This window comes from Maniola jurtina, chromosome 4 (genome assembly GCF_905333055.1).
Source record: "Maniola jurtina chromosome 4, ilManJurt1.1, whole genome shotgun sequence".
NCBI lineage: Eukaryota > Metazoa > Arthropoda > Insecta > Lepidoptera > Nymphalidae > Maniola > Maniola jurtina.
In genome coordinates, this window is record NC_060032.1 from 7,346,755 (window position 1) to 7,365,925 (window position 19,171).

Sequence of the window (19,171 nt, forward strand, 5' to 3'; positions counted from 1 at the left end):
GGCTGTTATTTTTTTATCAGTGAAATAGAGTACAGACCTATAGCTTTTGTCGGGGTTCTCAAAACTGTAGCTTTGAACTCCTTTCGAGCTTCACTGGGTAGATTCATTGAATTCTTAAAAAATCTAATTGGCGGATTTTATGCGCTTTATTGTGCGGGCTGAATAAGATGCAGTGCAAACCACAGTCAAGGTTTATTTTCAATTTTTTTTAAATTATGAATTTTGTCACAGGATCTCCGTGGAAGGTAGAGGTGATGGCAGGGCCGGCGGGCGGCGGCGGAGGGGAGCCCACGAGGCTCATACCTGCGCGAGTGCCGGCCGTCTTTGAGATCTCCACCTCGCCAGGCGCACCCACTTTTAGCAAAAATGAGGTATTTATCTTAAGCATTCCATCTATCGCCTTTAGCATATCGATACACGCACACGGTAGCTAGAAATGTCTAAGGGTGAGATTTATAGAGCGCGCTCTGCCTTTGCTTAGACTTAAGACAGAGTTAAAACGAGACAGAGCTATATCTCTCACATAAATCTGTCTCGTTTTAACTCAATCTTAAGTCAGAGCAAAGTCAAAGTGCGCTTTATAGATTTCAGCATAAGAGTAGCCCTTTGCAATACTACGTGGTCGTACGTGAGTGCATACTTTTTAATCTGTTGTTTTTACGGGAGCAACCAACAATAGTACAGTATGACATAATAGGTATGTAGGTACAGTTTATCTGCTACAGCGAGATGGGCGATGTTTTGTATTTATAAATTACCTATTATATATTCCATTTGGTGCAATATGCCCAAATTTTCTTTGTACGCCTAATTAAACACGGTCAGTGGTGATTAAGATTTGTAAACCTACCTCACCCACCAATGTCTTAAATACGTATTTACCCAGATACTCTGTCCCACTTTCTAAACAAATAAACTATTTGAGTAATTGCTTATACAACTGTCTAAACACTACTGCATTCAAACAGCTGTTTGACTCGTTATGTTTTTTTTTTTTCAAAAAATGATGCTTAAAACACACATATTTCCGAAAAGTTCCGGGCCCGAGATCGAACCCCCGACCCGGGAGGTCGCCTTAGAAGGCGTATTAGAAAATATTTTTCTTTATACTGATATAGAGGTATTAGGATCGCAAACGAAACAAAAGAAAGACTGAATAATAATGGGCTGTCTGATACTCCCTGATAGCACTCCCGCATTGTAAAATAACGACATAATGATACGTTGATAGATGATGATGCTACGTGTGCGGAGACATGAATTTTCAATTTTCATTTAGAATTCTCGCCGTATTTGCTACATAGGTACATTTATGTTTCTAAGCTTCGGTGGATTGTTTATTATGTCAAGTTATATTTTGGTTATGTACAATTAGTATAGAGACTAGTGAGTTTACTACATGGTTGGTACTCGGTAGCTAGTAGGGTTCGGGAGTTCAAAACCCTCTTCGTCTTTTTCGCGCGAAATTTTAATTATCGTGAGTGATGTCCGTTATATTCGTAAATACCTACAGTGTGTAACCAGAACGTTAGCAAAAACTTAGCGTTATTATTATACTACCTAAACACAATCCAATGCTAATAATAACCTTAATAAATGGTTTGCCTTATTTTGTAGTTTTACGGCCGTATTCACAAACGTTACTATGAGGTCTCACAGTAAGCTCGAACGCATAGTGTAGGTTCCACCAATCAGATCATTGTAAATTGACGTGATACAGCCATCTGATTGGTGGAACCGACACTGTGCGTTCGAGCGCACTATGAGACCTCATAGTAACGTTTGTGAAGACGGGTGTAAGTGATTTAGTATCAAACCCGCAATGTATAAGTAGCGTGCAAAATTCGAGTCAATGCCCCACCTGCGACGCGGCATTGACTTCGAATTACCTATTTACGGTACGTTCGTTGACCTCTAGCGTCAGTTAGATGGTTTACTTGCAATATATTGTGAACTTTTAAAAGTACATTTTTTTTATTTAGTTTTTGTAGTTTTTAGTGGTATCTAACCAGTAATTTTTCTGTACCTGTCTTCGTTCTTGCTAGCGTTCTGGTTATACCCTGTATGTACTTATCTAATTAATTTCTTCACTAATGTGTATATACTATGCAGGTTGGAGTAACAGTAACAGCGCCATCGCGGAGGCCGGTCACTGCGCGTGTGCTGGACGTGTCGGAGAGACCTGGCGTGTACCGCATCGAGTTCACGCCTGAGGAAGTTGGCACGCACTTGATCGATGTGAGTAACAACTCAGCAGTCAGTTAACATATTTACTACGAGTATATCTGATTACCATCCACTCTCTCTCTCTCTCACTCTCTGCATCGTAGTCCTCATTGCTGAGGGTCGTGACCCCTTTCCATAATGGTAGGAGTTTTTCTTGGAATAAAAATTTCTTGGGAGTGTTCCCACATCCTTCTTTACAGTTCAAAATTTTGACTCTCAGGTTGAGATCTATAGAGTGCACTTTGACTTTGCTCAGACTTAAGACACTTAAAACGAGACAGCGTTATACGGCTGGCATAAATCTGTCTCGTTTTACCTGAAACTTAAGTCTAAGCAAAGTCAAAGTGCGGTCTATAGATTTCAACAATAGGTTCAATAACCGAGAAAACGACTAAACCAATCCAGTTACGGACTTGGGGCAACGTTGCTTAGCAATCACAATCTATTGTCACAACTAAGCCACACATCGTCCCTCACTGTAGTCCAAAGTATGCATGAAATGGCTGAGAGGCTTGGGCCACAGTCCACACCCACACTCGACATACCTTTTTTTTTACTGAATCCTGAACACTCGCGTAATCGCGTCTACGGTTTTTATTATAATCATAATCATGTATCTACTTACGTCGCACGGTCGCACTGCGACGGGCGGGCGGCGATGCGAATTTCAGTCAATCCTTAGCAGCTTAGGAATGGCTAAAATTAACTCTAAGCTGTCTGAGACTTTGACTTGCAGGAATTTATTTATTTGATTACATAAAACCTTTCCTTTATTGACAGGTTTCCATCGGCGAAGATAAACTGGCCGCTGGACCACTGGTCGCGAAAGTTTACGACGCAAGCCTTATAAAAGTCACGGACGTGGGCAACGCCCTTGTCGGACAACAATGCCAATTCAGAGGTGCGTGCACTTTATACTGAACAAGTACCCAAGGGCGGATCCAGCTTTGGCGCCAGGAGGGGGTCACATAGTCGTGGTCAAGTCAAGAACTTATAATTTAATTTTGATAACAATAGATACAAGAAAAAAGTAGGTACATAAGTCACGCAGCATTCTTTCAGTGAGTAGGTACATTATCTGCCTATGGGAGTTGTTTGAAGGAGAAAAAATCTTCTACTCAACTTGACGGGGTGAATACCTAGTTGCTTAGTGGAATTTTACCTTTCAATTTGACCAAGATTGATTGAAGATTTGAACAAGATAGAATGCAACAAGAAATATGAGCGCGAGCGCAGCGAGCGTAATTTTTCTGATAAAAAAGCGAGAGATGAACGAGCTCAGCCATAAAAAATGTTATGTTTTAAAGCACCTCACTCTACTTTTCTCATGAAAAATTAAGATTTTCTAGGGATATTCAAAAATGTAATCTCATGCGCACGAAGTTCCGGGTAACTACTACAAAAACAACTAATAGAATAAAAGCGCGAGCGAAGCGAGTGTGAAATTTTTATTAATTGTATTTACGAAATAATATTAGCGAAAGTACTTTTCAGGGCTTATCTTTTTAGGTAAAATTTGGTACTATTCAGTGGTACCTTGCATTGTATACCTAGGTATTTTATCCAAAAAAACTGAGTTTCCACGGGGTTTGAACGAAGTTCCGGTAATCAACTAACACAATATAAAAGCGCGAGCGAAGCGAGCGCAAATTTATTGATAGATTTACAAAAAACTTGTAAATTCGAGAACTAACTAGTATATTATGCATTTTGAAAACAATTTATTTTGGCTGCGGCCATGTTAACAATAATAACATTTAAGTTAAAACACACGCACTGGAATAATGAGAAACTGATTACTTATCATTTCTTGTAATTAATGAATTTGCAGCAACAATTTTTAAGAATACTTATTTTATTTTTATTTTATTTTATTTATTACAGTATAGTTACATGGTACACTCATAAACACATTAGGTATAGGTAGAAAGAAATTTTAGTTTTTTAACTTAGAACTAACTATGTTAAGATATTATGTTGAAGTTTAGTCGTTCCGATTGAGGTTAGGTCTAGCTAGACGTTACGTACTAAGTAGTCGACAAGCGCGCGCAAGTGTGGCGCGGTAAAATTCAAATTTTCGATGCGTTCGTTCCCAAACGTTTGCCATCATACAAAGTTATTATATTAGGTATATAAAAATTAATTAAATATTGAAGGTATGTAGTTACATAAAATCTGTATGGTGACAAAATATATAAATAAAATCATTATGTTCAATTAGTGGTCCACCTAAGTCCTGGAACCAGCTCAGGGGGGGTCATGACCCCCATGACCCCCCCCCCCCCCCCTGGATCCGCCGTTGCAAGTACCTAACTATGCATTTGCACTTATTTCATGGCTGTTCACAGCATAGTAAAAAAAACTTTTGGCCGTTTTAGAACACTTACATGATTCTAACTGTGCTACATTAAGGTAAACGTACACTTACCTGAACCGAACGCGTGGAACGAGTCACACGAAACGAATTTTAGAATATATATGTACTGTATATGAAATCTCATGAAACCTCGCACACTTCCGATTCGATTGATTTGACTCGGGTAAAAGTGTAAGGTTTCATCAATTCTAAAATTCGTTTCGTTCGACGCGTTCAGTTCGGATAAGTGTGCGTTCACCTTAAGGTTCATTTTAATAATAATTTAGCTACCTACTATTTAATTTACTACTCGCTCATGCCCGTGATTTAGTGCGCGTGGATTTAGATTTTTTTTTAATCCTGGGGGAACTCTGATTTATCGCAATAAAAAGTATCCTACCATAGATCTTTAACTTTTAAGAGATCACGTCGACCCGTTGCTCCACTGCGGCGTTACTGAAGGGCAAACCAACAAACAAACAAACACAACCTCGTATATGATGGAGACATTTTCTGCTGAATTACCCATGCCATCAATTCCATAACAAAATGTTAGACCGATACCTATTTTAATCAGGCTTTGAACATTTCTACGGGCAGTTCAATGTGAATAATGTACCCATTGAAATTTAATTTGAACAGGTACATTATTCGAGAAATGTTGTCGTATTTGCATAATGATTGTTCAATTTACAACAATGCACTATATAGAAGCAATTCAGATACGATCGGAAATATTTGGCGAGCGACGACTACCTGCGGTATGCAATTTTACTTAGATATTATAAAAGTACTTATCTTAAATTTCAATAAAGGATTTTAGTGATTTTTAATCTCTCCAAGGCTTTATTGATTACTAAACCATACATATCATTCGATCAATCGATAGCCACACCTAATTCAGGTTGTGAGCGCGTAACGAAAAAACGCAGATTTGATCAACACATTTTTTACATGAATTGTGTTCAATGGAATCATGAAACTTCTATTGAAAATTGAAACTGAATACGAGAACCACTAAATAGAATATTCCGCGCACAAAGCTCGGATTATAAAGCAAAAATTTCGGACAAAGCCTACCCATTTCGATTCCCAATATCCAGTTAGGTTTTACCCATTATATTTCCGGTTAACGCGTTTTCGTTGTTTTCAACAAAAAATTTAGATAAAAAAGAGAAAATCAATTAATTGTTTTATACTGCACAGTTATAAAACTTATGTCATTGTTTAGAATGGTTGTTTGTGTATAATTTTAAATGGAAATTGCGTTCACGCTTACCTAATAAAGTAATTGAGTCATTTTTTATTTATTCATTATAATATATATTATTCATATTTATATGAGTCAAGCAAAACAATATGGTGGACGCGGAGGAGTGTTGCAGGCGGGGGCATGTTTAACAATCTACAATTTTTATTACTCTTGTACTCGTATGTACCCGGATAGAAATACCTATTTACTCTTAACTCTTTAGCACTGAATTTTGATTAAGATTTGCAGGCTATTGCGAGTCTGGTTTCTTTTTTTCATCAAATTCATTGTACGAGAGCTTAGATTTATCATTTTAAATAAAAATACTTACCGTAATCGTTTAGCTGAAGAGCGCAAAAAATAAAGGGAAAAAACAGTGTTAATTGTTAGTAAATTGAAAACCGTGTTTCTCTTTACAGTGGACGCGAGCGCTGCGGGTGAAGGGCAATTAGAAATTTCAATCAATGAGGGCGAAGTCCCTAATCACGTACAAGTAAGTACAACGTTAACCTAAGCAAACTTCCGTTAAGTAAACCCTACAAGTTGCTGCTATTGACAGTGCCTAGACTTGCCTTATTAATAAGCTAAACTCTCCGAGTACCTAAATTAAATACCTTGAAGGGACTCCTAGGTATGTAACTATTAATTTAGAACTTGAAACTAGAACGCGAAGTTGTATGAATTATTTATTGAAAACTATTATTGTAGAATGTAACTAGCTGTATTAGCGATATAAGCTGTATAATATTTTTTTATTACCATTGAAGGTTTGAGGGTTTGAAGAAAGAAACATAATAAATAATATAGGTATAATTTGTCAATACTTCTACATGATGTGTATTCGAGTCATCATAACATTATCATCATCATCAATCCATCTCCCGCCCACTACTGAGCACGGGTCTCCTTTCAAAATGAAAAGGGTTTTTTGAATAAAAATAGCGAGCAAACGAGCAAGGCCCATGAACATTTGCAGTACCAGAGGAACCGGTAATATGTTGTGTTCAGAATTTTTTTTGTTTGTTTGTGGTTGTCAGGTGTTTGACCATAATCTGGGCAAGTGCGGATGGGCAGAATTTAAGTGTGCTAAGTAATTATTTACTACTAGTTGACGCCCGCGACTTCGTCCCCGTGGATTTAGGTTTTTCGAAATCCCGTGGGAACTCTTTGGTTTTCCGGGATAAAAAGTAGCCTATGTGCTAATCCAGGATATTATCTATCTCCATTCTGAATTTCAGCCAAATCCGTCCAGTAGTTTTTGCGTGAAGGAGTAACAAACATACACACACACACACACACATACAAACTTTCGCCTTTATAATATTAGTGTGATTTTATTTTTAGGTGGTCGGTGGCGGTCGCTGCCTTGTATTCTGGAGACCGGAGACACCAACACCACATCGAGTAGATATAAAATTCAATGGAGAACCCGTACCTTCGTCGCCTTTTATCTTTCACGTAGCACCCGCACAGCGAGTTACGATAGACACTTCACAAGTTGGTAAGTTTTTGTTTCATTTTTGCATCAAAATCATGAAAATATTTGCCATGTTAATACCAGCGCGCAGCGATATAAAAAGCCGTGATGGCCTAGTGGTTAGACGGCATTTCATCGGCGGCCTGGGCACGCAACTTTAAGTTTGACAGATAGTTACACATTAGGTACGTCTGCAGCAAATATGACAAGTGCGTACCAAAGAGTAAATGTATATTGGTGCGTACTGGTCGAGTATACCAGGGTTCCGTACCATCGTACAAGAAATAACACATTTTATTTTTTTGTTATGTTTCCCTTTACTTATGCTACGACATTGCTAGTTATGCATGATTGTATTGCATGATTCTAGGTTAACGGGAAATACCTACTCTATAGGTTTTGATTCCTTTAACTGGTCTTGACAGATATGACAGACAAACAGACAACAAAGTGTTCCTATAAGGGCTCTTTTTTCTTGGAGAAATGGAACCCTAAAAATTGTATTTTCTTAGGAATTTCTGAACTTTTATTTTAATTTTAGAACTGATGCGTCAAATTGACACTGACAATGACGGACATGAATTTCAACTGACGTTTTTAAAGCAAAACAAACAAAACGATAAAACAACAAAGCTAATTTTTATTTTTGAATTTAATATTGTATGAAATTTGTAGAACTAATATCGGTCGGCGAGGTGGCATCATGTTCGGTGCGAGTGGAAGGTGCTGGCGGTGGCGAATTGACTGTGACGGTGCGCGGGCCGAGGGGCGAAGTGCCAGTGCGCCTCACCGGCGAAGCTCTGACAGGGCTTGTGGCCAGCTTTACGCCGAAGCAAGTTGGACCTCACACGCTGACTGCGCACTATAATAACCAACCTGTGCCTGTAAGTTAAAAAAAATTAAAAACTGAATAATTATTCATGTATTGGACTCAGAGAGGCGAAAATCGTCTCGGTTAAGAAGCTGCTGCTGTTCCTGGTGGCAATCAGTATTGGACGAGAACTGTAAAACAGGTACAGGACGTGGATGCAGGGTATGAAGCGCCCTGCATAGCCGCCAATTTAGAAAGAAGATGAATAGTTATTCAGGATTTTTTACTGAACATACTTCTACTTAGTAGGTACCTATATAGTTTAACCTTTTCAAAAGTTTAGTTTCAAAAATGTATTGGTATTTGCTAGACGAACAATCAATTTAATTAGAGTTTATTTTGTATCTTAACATACATATTATTTAACTAGTAAAGAACTTTAATAAGTTACTTGGTAAGTAGGTACCTACTGATTACTTACTGTACAGAGACTTATAGGAATTCGGTAGTTAATTAAGAATACATAATAAAAATAGATGTCACTTATTCAATAAGAACCTGTACAAATTACAGCTAGTCGACAGATTAGTGTAACTAAAATTATTTTATTTTATTTGTTATGGAACTGCTCACAGAATTACACACTTAAATTACATAACATGTTATAATACTTTGTTTTTTTCTTTTGGGTGTCTTTGTAGTTAACTAAGTAATTTAATTTGTATTTCAGGGCACTCCATTTGTCTGCAAAGCATATGACAGTAAACTAGTCAGCGTAACTGGTGGATCATCAGCTCGCATCGGAGTGCCGGTGCAGCTGGCGGTGGACGCGGCACAAGCTGGTGAGGGAAACCTGGAAATCACAGTGGCTGCCAGAGGACTTAATATACCAACACAAGTTCATCCGCAAGTGAGAAAAATACACGACACATCTTAGATCTACATCTTAGAGCCGAAATCTGCCATCTTTTTTGTAACTTGTGCCATACTTATACTTAAAAATCTTATAACTCTTATAGTTATGGCACACAGAAAGCTGGATTGGACGAAACTATCAAATCAGATCAAGTCCACTTTTTTTATTCAGATACAAGTAAGGCCTTGACAGCAATCATCTCACCTGGTAGTAAGTGATGATGCAGTCTAAGATGTCTACTGCATTTCTGTCCAATATTTATTCAGCTATGATATTCATTAATAAATTAATCTGTTGTTACAGGGAAATGCCAGGTTCACAGTATCATTCACACCAACAGAAGCTTGCGAACATATAGTTAATGTTTCCTTCAACAAGGTAAGGAATCACTTCTTTATCAATCTTACAATAATAAATTATGAGTTATGGAGTTATGTAATGATAGCAATAATATTTTACAATATTATGACATGAAAAATCCAACATGACAGACAAGACATTAAGAATAAATAAAAATGAGACCACTTCATTTCATACCAAAATCGTTATCAAATAAAATGTTGGTATCAAAAATATTACCAAAAACAAGAATAAACAAAGTTGTTTTTATAAGTATATATAAATAATATTATGTGAAAGTATGACTTACAATGGCATGAAAGAGTAATGTTTAATCAGAATTTAGTGTTGATCTTTAATTTGTTTCACAGATGCGTGTCCCAGGATGTCCTTTAATAATAGATGTGTCAGAAGGTGGTGGAATCGCCGCCAGAGTCACATTGCCAGGCCCTGTTCCCCTGCACCAACCTGCCTCGCTCACATTACATCACTCGTCTGCCACTCTGGACCAGATTGAGGTCAACGTTGAGGGTAAGGCATCAAAAATCCATTTGAGTACAAGTTTGAACACTTAAAATCCACTGAATGCACCATGAAAGATGAGAAATGGGCAGTAACATACTAGAGACCCTATCATTGAAGTTTAACATCTAAAGTGATGATTACAGTCAGTTTTGGCTGACTGACAGTTATTAGTTCAAATTACACAGACGCAGTAGTATCTTAAATTCAACCAATAGCAACGATTGTGATTATTATTGTACTGCAGTAGTTACTAGTTCGGTGCTAATGCCACGTTTTTGATCTGCACAGAGCACATTCAACAAGACTTGATTGCTTCGCCTCAGATCCTTAAAATCGGCTTAACCAACTTTCTTGGTGCAAACTGCAAATGTCCTTTCATTATATTTTGCAATTGATAGCATAACTTTTCTTCTCAAGCTAAAAGTCTTTTCAGTTAAGCCTAAAAGTAGACAATTATTTTTTAATCTATAAAAATTGTAGAGAAACAAACTTTTTAAAGAGTTTTTTATGTAACTAACACTTATAATCATGTTACATTGCAATGTCATGGTGTTTTGCTTGCATTTGTCAAGTCATTTTTTCATGCATAATTTGGTTCTTTTACAGGCTGGCATAAAAGACAGAATAGATAAAATCATTGTGAACAATGACATGAAATGAATCAAAATCATTAAAATGCACATACCTTTATTTAAGGGAAAAAGTTTTGAAGGAATGACTGAATAGTAGAAAATGTAGTTAGGATAACAAAAATAAAGACAAAAAAGAACAAAAAAATCGCTTTGCAATACTAACCGTCACCTTTTAACTCATGCTTTTTATCATTTTTTTAAATATTTTAATATAAACTATCAATTTATTTTGAAATTGATGTTTTTACTAACTTAGGCTAAGATCTTTTGCTCACAATAATACCAAAAGAAAATATACTAACATAATGTTAGAAGTGTATTCAATCGACTTTAAAATAAAGACATAAACTATTATTATTTAGGCATAATTTAACATACATTTTTACTCGTTTACAAAGCTCATCCGCTTCGCCCTAACTCCTAACAATCGTAGGTCAATAAGACAAAAGATTCACAGATTATAAAACTAGCACTTACTTATAAATGGAACTGCCACTCTGCGAAAAAAAAAGTTAGAAGAAAGAAATAGAGAATATAGAAATAGCTAAAGATAAAAGGGAAAGACAGTAAGAGTTGGAGTAAGGGCGTAGCGGTGAGTTGAGAGATCGTGGGGCGTAGGTCCCAACGGAGCGTCGGTGCCGGCCGCAGTAGCAGCGGCGGGGGCAGGCACCTTCCGAGCGGAGTTTGTGCCTCGCGCTGTGGGCGAGCATCGACTGAACGTGCTTGTGGACTCTGTACCCATACCTGCCAGCCCATTCCATTTGAAAGTAAGTTTTATATACTATTTAGGTTATTATTAATTAGTCTTAGGGTTCCGTACCTCAAAAGGAAAAACGGAACCCTTATAGGATCACTTTGTTGTCTGTCTGTCTGTCTGTCCGTCTGTCGTGTCTGTCTAGAAAACCTATAGGGTACTTCCTGTTATACTAGAATCATGAAATTTGCCAGTTAGGTACATCTTATAGTACAAGTAAAGGGAAAAATCCGAAAACCGTGAACTTATGGTCACATCACAAAAAAAAAAGTGTTTCAATTTTGAAAGTAAGTTAACTATACCAAGTGGGGTGGGTATCATATAAAAGGCAAAGGCCTGTACATTCTAAAACAATTTTTTACTTATTTTGATGTAGTTATAATAGTTTTTAATTTATCATGCAAAATGTAAAAAAAAAATGCTTGAGTACGGAACCCTCGGTGCGCGAGTCTGACTCTCCCTCGGCCGGTTTTTTAAAGTGAAACTTCTTAATGCTCGTAGGAATAACTACCGTATGGAGATAATTTTATGGAAATTACCTAAATTGACGGAAGTAACGGTGACGCATAACGCCATCTCTGTCTTATTGTGTAAGCTGAATATATTATCACACTAATATTATAAAGGCGAAAGTTTGTAAAGTATGTTTGTTACTCCTTCACGCAAAAACCACTCGACGGATTTGGCTGAAATTTGGAATGGAGATAGATAATATCCTGGATTAACACATAGGCTACTTTTTATCCCGGAAAACCAAAGAGTTCCCACGGGATTTCAAAAAACCTAAATCCACGCGGACGAAGTCGCGGGCGTCAGCTAGTAATTAATATAATGTAGTAAATGGTAGATAAAGTAAACATCAACAAACAGCAAACATGCCAATACACTTTGTACTTTGCACAGGTATACGACGTCACCGCCATCCGAGTCAAAGATGTAGCACACGGCACCGTCGGAAAACCTGTAACGTTTCTAGGTAAGTTTTATTAAATTAGAAATATATAAGAAATTTTGCATAATGGTCGCATTGCATATATGAATCATGACGCCTATCCATCTTCCTCGCTCGCAGCCAAGCTCATGAGAGCGTGACAGAGAAAGTTATTGTTTTGGTTTTACTACTATATTGTAATACAGTGTGATTTTTTGTCTTTAAACCTCAGATAGATTTCAAAACCGACCAGTCAACCGATAATTGTTTATTTTGAGTTTCACCACACGTTTATTAAATTTTAGACCACAGTGCTGTGTGAGCTGAATTGCACTTTATTGCGTCGTAGCAAAAGTCGCTATTTACTTAAACATCTTTGCGGAGTGAGCTATTTATACCAGGAAGGTATTATGTATTCTGTGCTACAAATATCAAAGTAACGTAATCATCCTTTTTGGCTAGTGGAAACAATGGCGGCGGGGCCTGGCAACTTGGAAGTGACAGTGAATGGTGGACGCGTGCCAACGGCTGCTGCAGCCCAAGGCGCCCATACATACGCCATCAGCTTCACGCCCAGAGACCCTCGGCCACACACCGTCGAGCTACGGTTCAACGGAGACCATGTTCCCGGTAAACTAACAACCTCTCAAATCTTTAAGAATCTCATTTTCAAGTATGTATAAGAAGCATCTCTGACAGCATGAAGCCAGAGTGAACTAGTGTGAGGGAACTCTCGGTTTGTTCCTCAATCGACGATATGTCAAATATGGGTGACGGGAAATCGAAGAAACTATTCATAGGCTACCTATTGTCAAATGTAGGAGCATTTGACGCATGCCAGTCAATTTGAAGCCTCGACGTTTTTTTTTCAAGCTCCCTATCTATCGTGAACTCTGATTATGCTGGGGTGATACCTTTTGTCAGGTTTGGCAGGACTCAGTTTGTTCCGGTGCTTCTTCTGCTTGGGCATTAGCTCAAATACCCAAATACTCATTTAAGATATCACTCTTGTCTGTAAAATTAATTGATCGTTATAGAAGCTCTTCAGGTAGAAATCTCTTTCAGGTAGTCCATTTGTATGCCACGTGTCTGCGCCTGCGCGGGTCATAGGAGCGGGATCAGGGGAATCCCCAGATAAAGTGTCGGTGGGCGACGCGTATACATTCAGCGTGGATTCGCCCACATCCCCACATGTAGAAGTTTTGGGACCAGCTAGAAGACCAGTTCCTGTACAGGTAAATTATTTTGATGTCCATTTCTAGTAGAAAAACTTATAGGAGTAAAAAAAATATGTAAAGATAACCCTATTCGTTCAAATTCTCTCTAGATTCTTTTCATCAGCTAAAATACAGTTTAAAAATTATGATTTACAGATTCTCTTTTTGCGTTTTCTCTTACTCCAAGAATGAAATGCCATTTTTAATTATTATTGTTGCAGGTATCTGCTGAAGAGACAGTAGGGGAAAATGAACCAAGCAAAAGATACACAATCTCCTTTGTACCAGTAGATGTTGGAGATCACAGTATTGAGGTAAAATTCTTCTACCTATACTCTTACTTACTGCTTCTTTCATCTAGGTTATTTGTATATTATGTGCGAACCTTACAGACAGATGCATGACCATTCATTTGTAACTAGCCAATTGTGAAATTGAATCATCATCGCCAACCGATAGACGTCTACTGCGGAACATAGGTCTCTTGTAGGTACTTCCACACGCCGCAGTCTTGCGCCGGCTGAATCCAGCGGCTCTCTGCGACTCGTTTGATGTCATTTGTCCACCTATCAGGAAGTCTGCCAACATTGCGCTTGACCCTGGGACCCGAACGTCTATCAGTCGTCTATCGCCACTTCAGCTTCGCAGCAACTCTGGTTGAAACTACAAATCTCCTCATTTCTGACTTGATCACATTGGGAAACTCCAAGCATATGTCCGCTGAGTGACTCTGAGCTTTTTATGAGGCCCATAGAGTTAGTGACCATGTCTCGGATCCATAGGTCATCACTGGCAACACGCACTGTTCGAAGACTTTGGTATAAAATTGAATATTTTGATCTGTTTCATAGGTACGGGCTGGAGCAATGGGCGGTCACGTAGAAGGCAGCCCCTTCTTAGTAAAAGCTTACAGTGCATCGCGTGTTTCAGTCACTGACATCTCTCCCGGAGTCGTTGGTCGACCTGTGGCCTTTACCATCAACGCTTCTCATGCCGGTAACTGTTAATTTTTTTAATGGCCGAATATTGAAATGATTTTTATAATTTCTTCGTCGTAAATCCATACCATGACTACCCATATTATAAATGCGAAAGTGAGTTTGTTTGTTGGTTTATTGATTTTTTGTTTTTCCTTTAATTACGTCGCAATGGAACAACGAATTGACCTGATTTTTTATATGGATATAGTAGAAGACCTGGAAAATGACAGTGGCTACTTTTTATGCCGAAAAATCAAAGAGTTCACACGGGATTTCTAACTGTCTGCTTGGATTAAACGATTTTGACGAAAGGTAAAGAGATAGCTTGCATTCAAGGGCGGCCATATATTGCTTTTTGTCAGTCATATGAATTTTTTGTTTCTAGGCGCTGGAAACTTGGAAATCATTGTAGCTGTAAATGGCAGAAATGTACCTAATTATGTACAGAGTGAAGGAAATGCTCGATTTAAGGTATGTTTATCTTTGTTCTTTCCTCCCTTGGAAACTCCTTTCGGATAAAAGCCTCCATGTCACCACCTCCCATAATCACCTATTATCCTTCAAATCACACATGTCTGCACAATTTCAACTCAATCAGACTATTGGAAGTAGTCAGAAAATCAGTTACCGATTTCGATGGGATGAATATATTAAGAAGTTACAATATAACGATAGAACAATATAATGTGACTGATTAAAGTTTAACTAAACGATCTTCCCCTATCATAGGTGAACTTCAAACCAACGGAAGCCGCTCCCCACACATTATCAGTCAGGTTTAACGGTCACGCAGTACCGGGGTCTCCGTTCACGTGTATAGTGTCAGCCCCAGCCGCCGCCGCGGACGCGAGGGCCGCAGGGCCCGGTCTAAGCTCAGCACCCCGCGGCGAACCAGCTGAGATCCACCTCACTGGCTTCCACAGTAAGTTACACGTGATAATTCATGTGGATGGTTGTAATGGATTCTTCTTCTTTTCTTCTCTATGGCTCTTTGTACTGCGGCTTTGTGTATGTCATGGATTTCAATCTTCAATTTTTCATTCTGTTTTTATACTCTTTAATAACCAACTGTCTATCTTTGTCTCTTGCAGTAAATTCTATAGCAAAATGGATGTAGGTATTTTCTAAAAAACGTTCTATGAAAAAATTGATTACCACTTGATTACAATAAAATGTTTTAGCATCTCAAATATCCTGGATATTTCTTTTGCGGTATTCATGATGCCACAATTTTGTCTTAATTTCGAAACGTTTTAACAGAAAATACGTCCAATTGTCAATTTTTTTCACAAAAATTATTAGTTTTAAACAATTCAAGACATTATATCCATTTTGATGTAGTTTATGTTCATCAAACGACTGCATAAACAAAAGTCTCTATTCCACCCTATCTTTTATTTCTCTGATTGATAACAAAAAGTTTCTCCTTTCATAGCTGGTGAACCCACGATATTCGTCACTGGTCCCGGTGGAAGCAGCGTGCGCACGCGCGTCACTCCCACCGGCGACGGTCGGTACACGGGCTCCTACACGCCCGAGGCGGTGGGCAGACACAGCGTACAAGTGCAGTGCGCCGGGAGACACGTTCCCGGCTCGCCGTTCACTTGCAACGTGTATGACGTACGACGCGTGAGGGTTACGGGACTTGGAGCTGGTGGTAAGTAGTTCATTTGAAATAAGTTACCTACGTAAGCTCTCATGGGAGACCAGACAGAAACAAAGTAATACTCTGTCTCGCTCTTTCATATGGCCAATAAGACGGGCTAATAAGACAATGAGATGCCACGTTATTTAATCAGCAAAACAAAAAAAAAATTGGAGACCCCGACTTTTTTGGATGTAACATCCGTTAGGTTGATTTTTTTTTCATATGAAATGTAGCCTAGATCACTCCGACCATAATAACGAATTGATTGACACCTCATTCATCAAAATCGCCTCAGTAGTTTAGGCGCTACGGTGGAACACACAAATACAAACCTACATACATACATACATACTTACATGGACTGCTAAAATCATAACCCTTCCTTTTAGCTTTGCCGTAGTCGGGTAAAAAACGAATTACCTTGTATGTTTGTCTTCAGAATTGGAAGGCACTCTAGAAGGTCTAAGTCTAGACGAAAGTGGTGACGAGGAGCGTGGAGTGGAAGTTGGAAAGCCCGTCACTTTCAGCGTGGACGCGGCCGGCGCAGGCGAGGGCACCCTTGAACTGGTGGTGTCTACACCGACAACTACAGTTAAAGCTGAGGTAAATCTCAATAGCTCTACGGTTAAGGGGCAGACTGAATTCCGAAAGGTCGAAGGTTCAACCCCACCCGTTGCACTATGGTCATACCTACTCCTAGCACAAGCTTTACGCTTAGTTGGAGGGGAAAGGGCCTTTTCAGTGCGACGCGGATTACCTACGCGGACGTCCGCGACGGACGGTAAAATGTATGAAACCTTAACAGCGCGTTCAGAGCGACGCGGAGCTGTCCGCGTCGCGGAGAGCTATCCGCGCGCGGTCGTAATCGCTCTGCGCCGCTCCTCCGCGCCGCGGATGTCCGCGGGCGGACGGTGCTTGGTTCTAATGTATTTGTTCAGTGCTCGGCGGACAGTCACGCGGAGCGGACGTAAGGTACTCTCGTTGTCATGGCGGCTAGGTCAAATGTGCAAACTGAGAGGGTTATACAAGAACATATGGGCTTCTTGTATATATCGCAATGCATTAAAGATGGCTCTAGTTTCGCATGCAACTCTTCAAATGTCCTAATGGACATCTTTAAATATTTGAAGATCTTTAAATATTCGTCATCCCGCAAGTCCGAAAACAAGGATACAAATTCTCCTTTAAGAAGTCTTTTCTCAACCAGTTCTCAACACTAAATCTTCTACCATGGCGTCTTCTTCTTCTGTTGTTTAATAAATAGGCCGCAATCACCAAATTCAAAGTTTTATCCATGACACTGTACCACTCTCGATCACGATCCGCATCACGCTGAACGACAAATTCATCCGCGACGGGCGCAAAACCTTATCCGCGTGCGGACGGTCCGCGTCGCACTGAATAGGGCCAAAGGGATATATTAGTCATGAATAACATGGCTAATATTGTTTTAAAATAAAAATAAAAATGTTTGTTTGTACATTTCATTTCATAATGGTTTGAACCTGATGGCAACAAAATTTTAGAGTATTCGCATCTTTTTCTTATCAATGTAATAAGAAAAGGCCAGCGAAACTTAATTTAATTCAAAACTGTCAAACCTCGTGCCAGTCTTGAGCTCTTGCACTTTGTTGCGTTGTAACAAACTCGCATTTTTTTTAAACGTCTTTGCGGAATGCGAAGTAAACCTTCTGTACCTGGAAGGTACTTGTTATCAAGTATTATGTGCTTATATAATCTTTGTTTGTATTGTACTCTTAGGTAGTGGCCGTGGCCCGCGGTCTCTACGACGTAACATTCGTGCCGGTGTCACGCGAGCCACATCGCGTGTCCGTCACCTTCAATGAGCAGCCAGTACCCGGCAGCCCCTTTGTGTGTCGTGTTAGCGAACCCCACACTTATGTACAAATAGGTAAGACACTAAAGCAATTCCAGCTGTACCTAACGTTTTGGTACCTTATTTTCTTTTTATTAGGTTAACTTATTCCGTTGAAAATGGCAACTGATTTATCGACTACTTTTAATTTTCCGATTGAATTGAAATTTTATGAACATAATCACTTAACATCAGGCGACCCGCCGGCTTGTTTGCTCGCTAGTTTTATTAAAAAAATTGTTTGACTTTGATTCGATAAAGGTAACTTGAATCGTACCTGATGAGGGAGTTGTGAGGTGATTGATACTCTCTTATGATATTGTAATATGGCAAGACAGTCTTTGTACTCATTTGTTTATTTCCAAAATATTGATTCTTAATCATTAAAACGACGATTTCTTGATCAATCGCGAAATTATTGTAACGAATTTATGTAACTAATTCAATTAGCTACTACTTACTAATTCAATTAGCTAGTAGCTAGATTAGCTAGATTACAAGCACTATAAGTTTTTGTAAAATATGCAGTAAGATGAAAAGTAGTCCAACTTTGTTAAGTTTTGCGCATACTGTAACAAATAATAAATTGAACCATTAAACTAACTAGACTTTACAAAAAAGATTAGTTTTTACTATTCTAAGTAGAGATTTTATTAGTTTCTTTCTTAACTTTCACCATAGGTGGTGTAGCGGCAATAGAAGTGGACGAAAGTCTATCGGACGTGGAAGTTATATCGCCCACCGGCAGTCGTATATCTGAAGCCAACCTTGAAGACACTGGGCTCCTAACATTCCCCGCCAACCGAGTAGGAAGGTACCTTGTGAGGAGTCCTAGAGGACCGATAGCTGAAGTTGAAGCGCTCGATGCTGCGGCGGTCAAAGTATTATCCATCGGGGATGCGGTGGCGCATAGACCTGCTATACTCACTGGTAAGTTTGTCTTTTTTTTCTTCTTCTTTATAGTCGTACTAGATAATGCTCGCGACTTCGTCCGCCTAGATTTAGGTTTCTTTAAAAGTCCATTGAAAATTTTCCTAAAATAAAAGAGGACTATGGCTATCCTCGGGATGCAAGCTATAATCTGTATCAAATTGTGTTAATATGGATGAGCCGTGAAAAACTAGCAGACAGACAGACACACTTACGCATTTATGATATTAACTATAAATATTACGAGTAAATAGGTTTCGAGCATTCAAAGACACATGCAATCATCTTGATCAAGACTTTC

At 38.8% G+C, this 19,171-nt stretch overlaps 1 protein-coding gene across 4 annotated transcripts in view; it reads left to right on the top strand.

Moving 5' to 3' along the window:
• LOC123864607 (filamin-A) overlaps window positions 1-19,171 on the top strand; it is a 95,159-nt gene that overhangs the window by 64,070 nt on the left and 11,918 nt on the right. For all 4 annotated transcript variants that reach the window (XM_045905189.1, XM_045905188.1, XM_045905186.1 and 1 more), the window contains exons 21-41: window positions 232-371; window positions 2,113-2,238; window positions 3,007-3,127; window positions 6,254-6,327; window positions 7,179-7,335; window positions 7,987-8,195; window positions 8,853-9,032; window positions 9,342-9,416; window positions 9,749-9,908; window positions 11,153-11,301; window positions 12,192-12,264; window positions 12,682-12,849; window positions 13,285-13,454; window positions 13,658-13,750; window positions 14,288-14,432; window positions 14,802-14,887; window positions 15,146-15,338; window positions 15,852-16,073; window positions 16,504-16,667; window positions 17,826-17,976; window positions 18,622-18,870. In XM_045905189.1, the coding sequence (XP_045761145.1) occupies window positions 232-371; window positions 2,113-2,238; window positions 3,007-3,127; window positions 6,254-6,327; window positions 7,179-7,335; window positions 7,987-8,195; window positions 8,853-9,032; window positions 9,342-9,416; window positions 9,749-9,908; window positions 11,153-11,301; window positions 12,192-12,264; window positions 12,682-12,849; window positions 13,285-13,454; window positions 13,658-13,750; window positions 14,288-14,432; window positions 14,802-14,887; window positions 15,146-15,338; window positions 15,852-16,073; window positions 16,504-16,667; window positions 17,826-17,976; window positions 18,622-18,870 (3,105 nt within the window). The remainder of the gene's footprint in view (window positions 1-231; window positions 372-2,112; window positions 2,239-3,006; window positions 3,128-6,253; window positions 6,328-7,178; window positions 7,336-7,986; window positions 8,196-8,852; window positions 9,033-9,341; window positions 9,417-9,748; window positions 9,909-11,152; window positions 11,302-12,191; window positions 12,265-12,681; window positions 12,850-13,284; window positions 13,455-13,657; window positions 13,751-14,287; window positions 14,433-14,801; window positions 14,888-15,145; window positions 15,339-15,851; window positions 16,074-16,503; window positions 16,668-17,825; window positions 17,977-18,621; window positions 18,871-19,171) is intronic.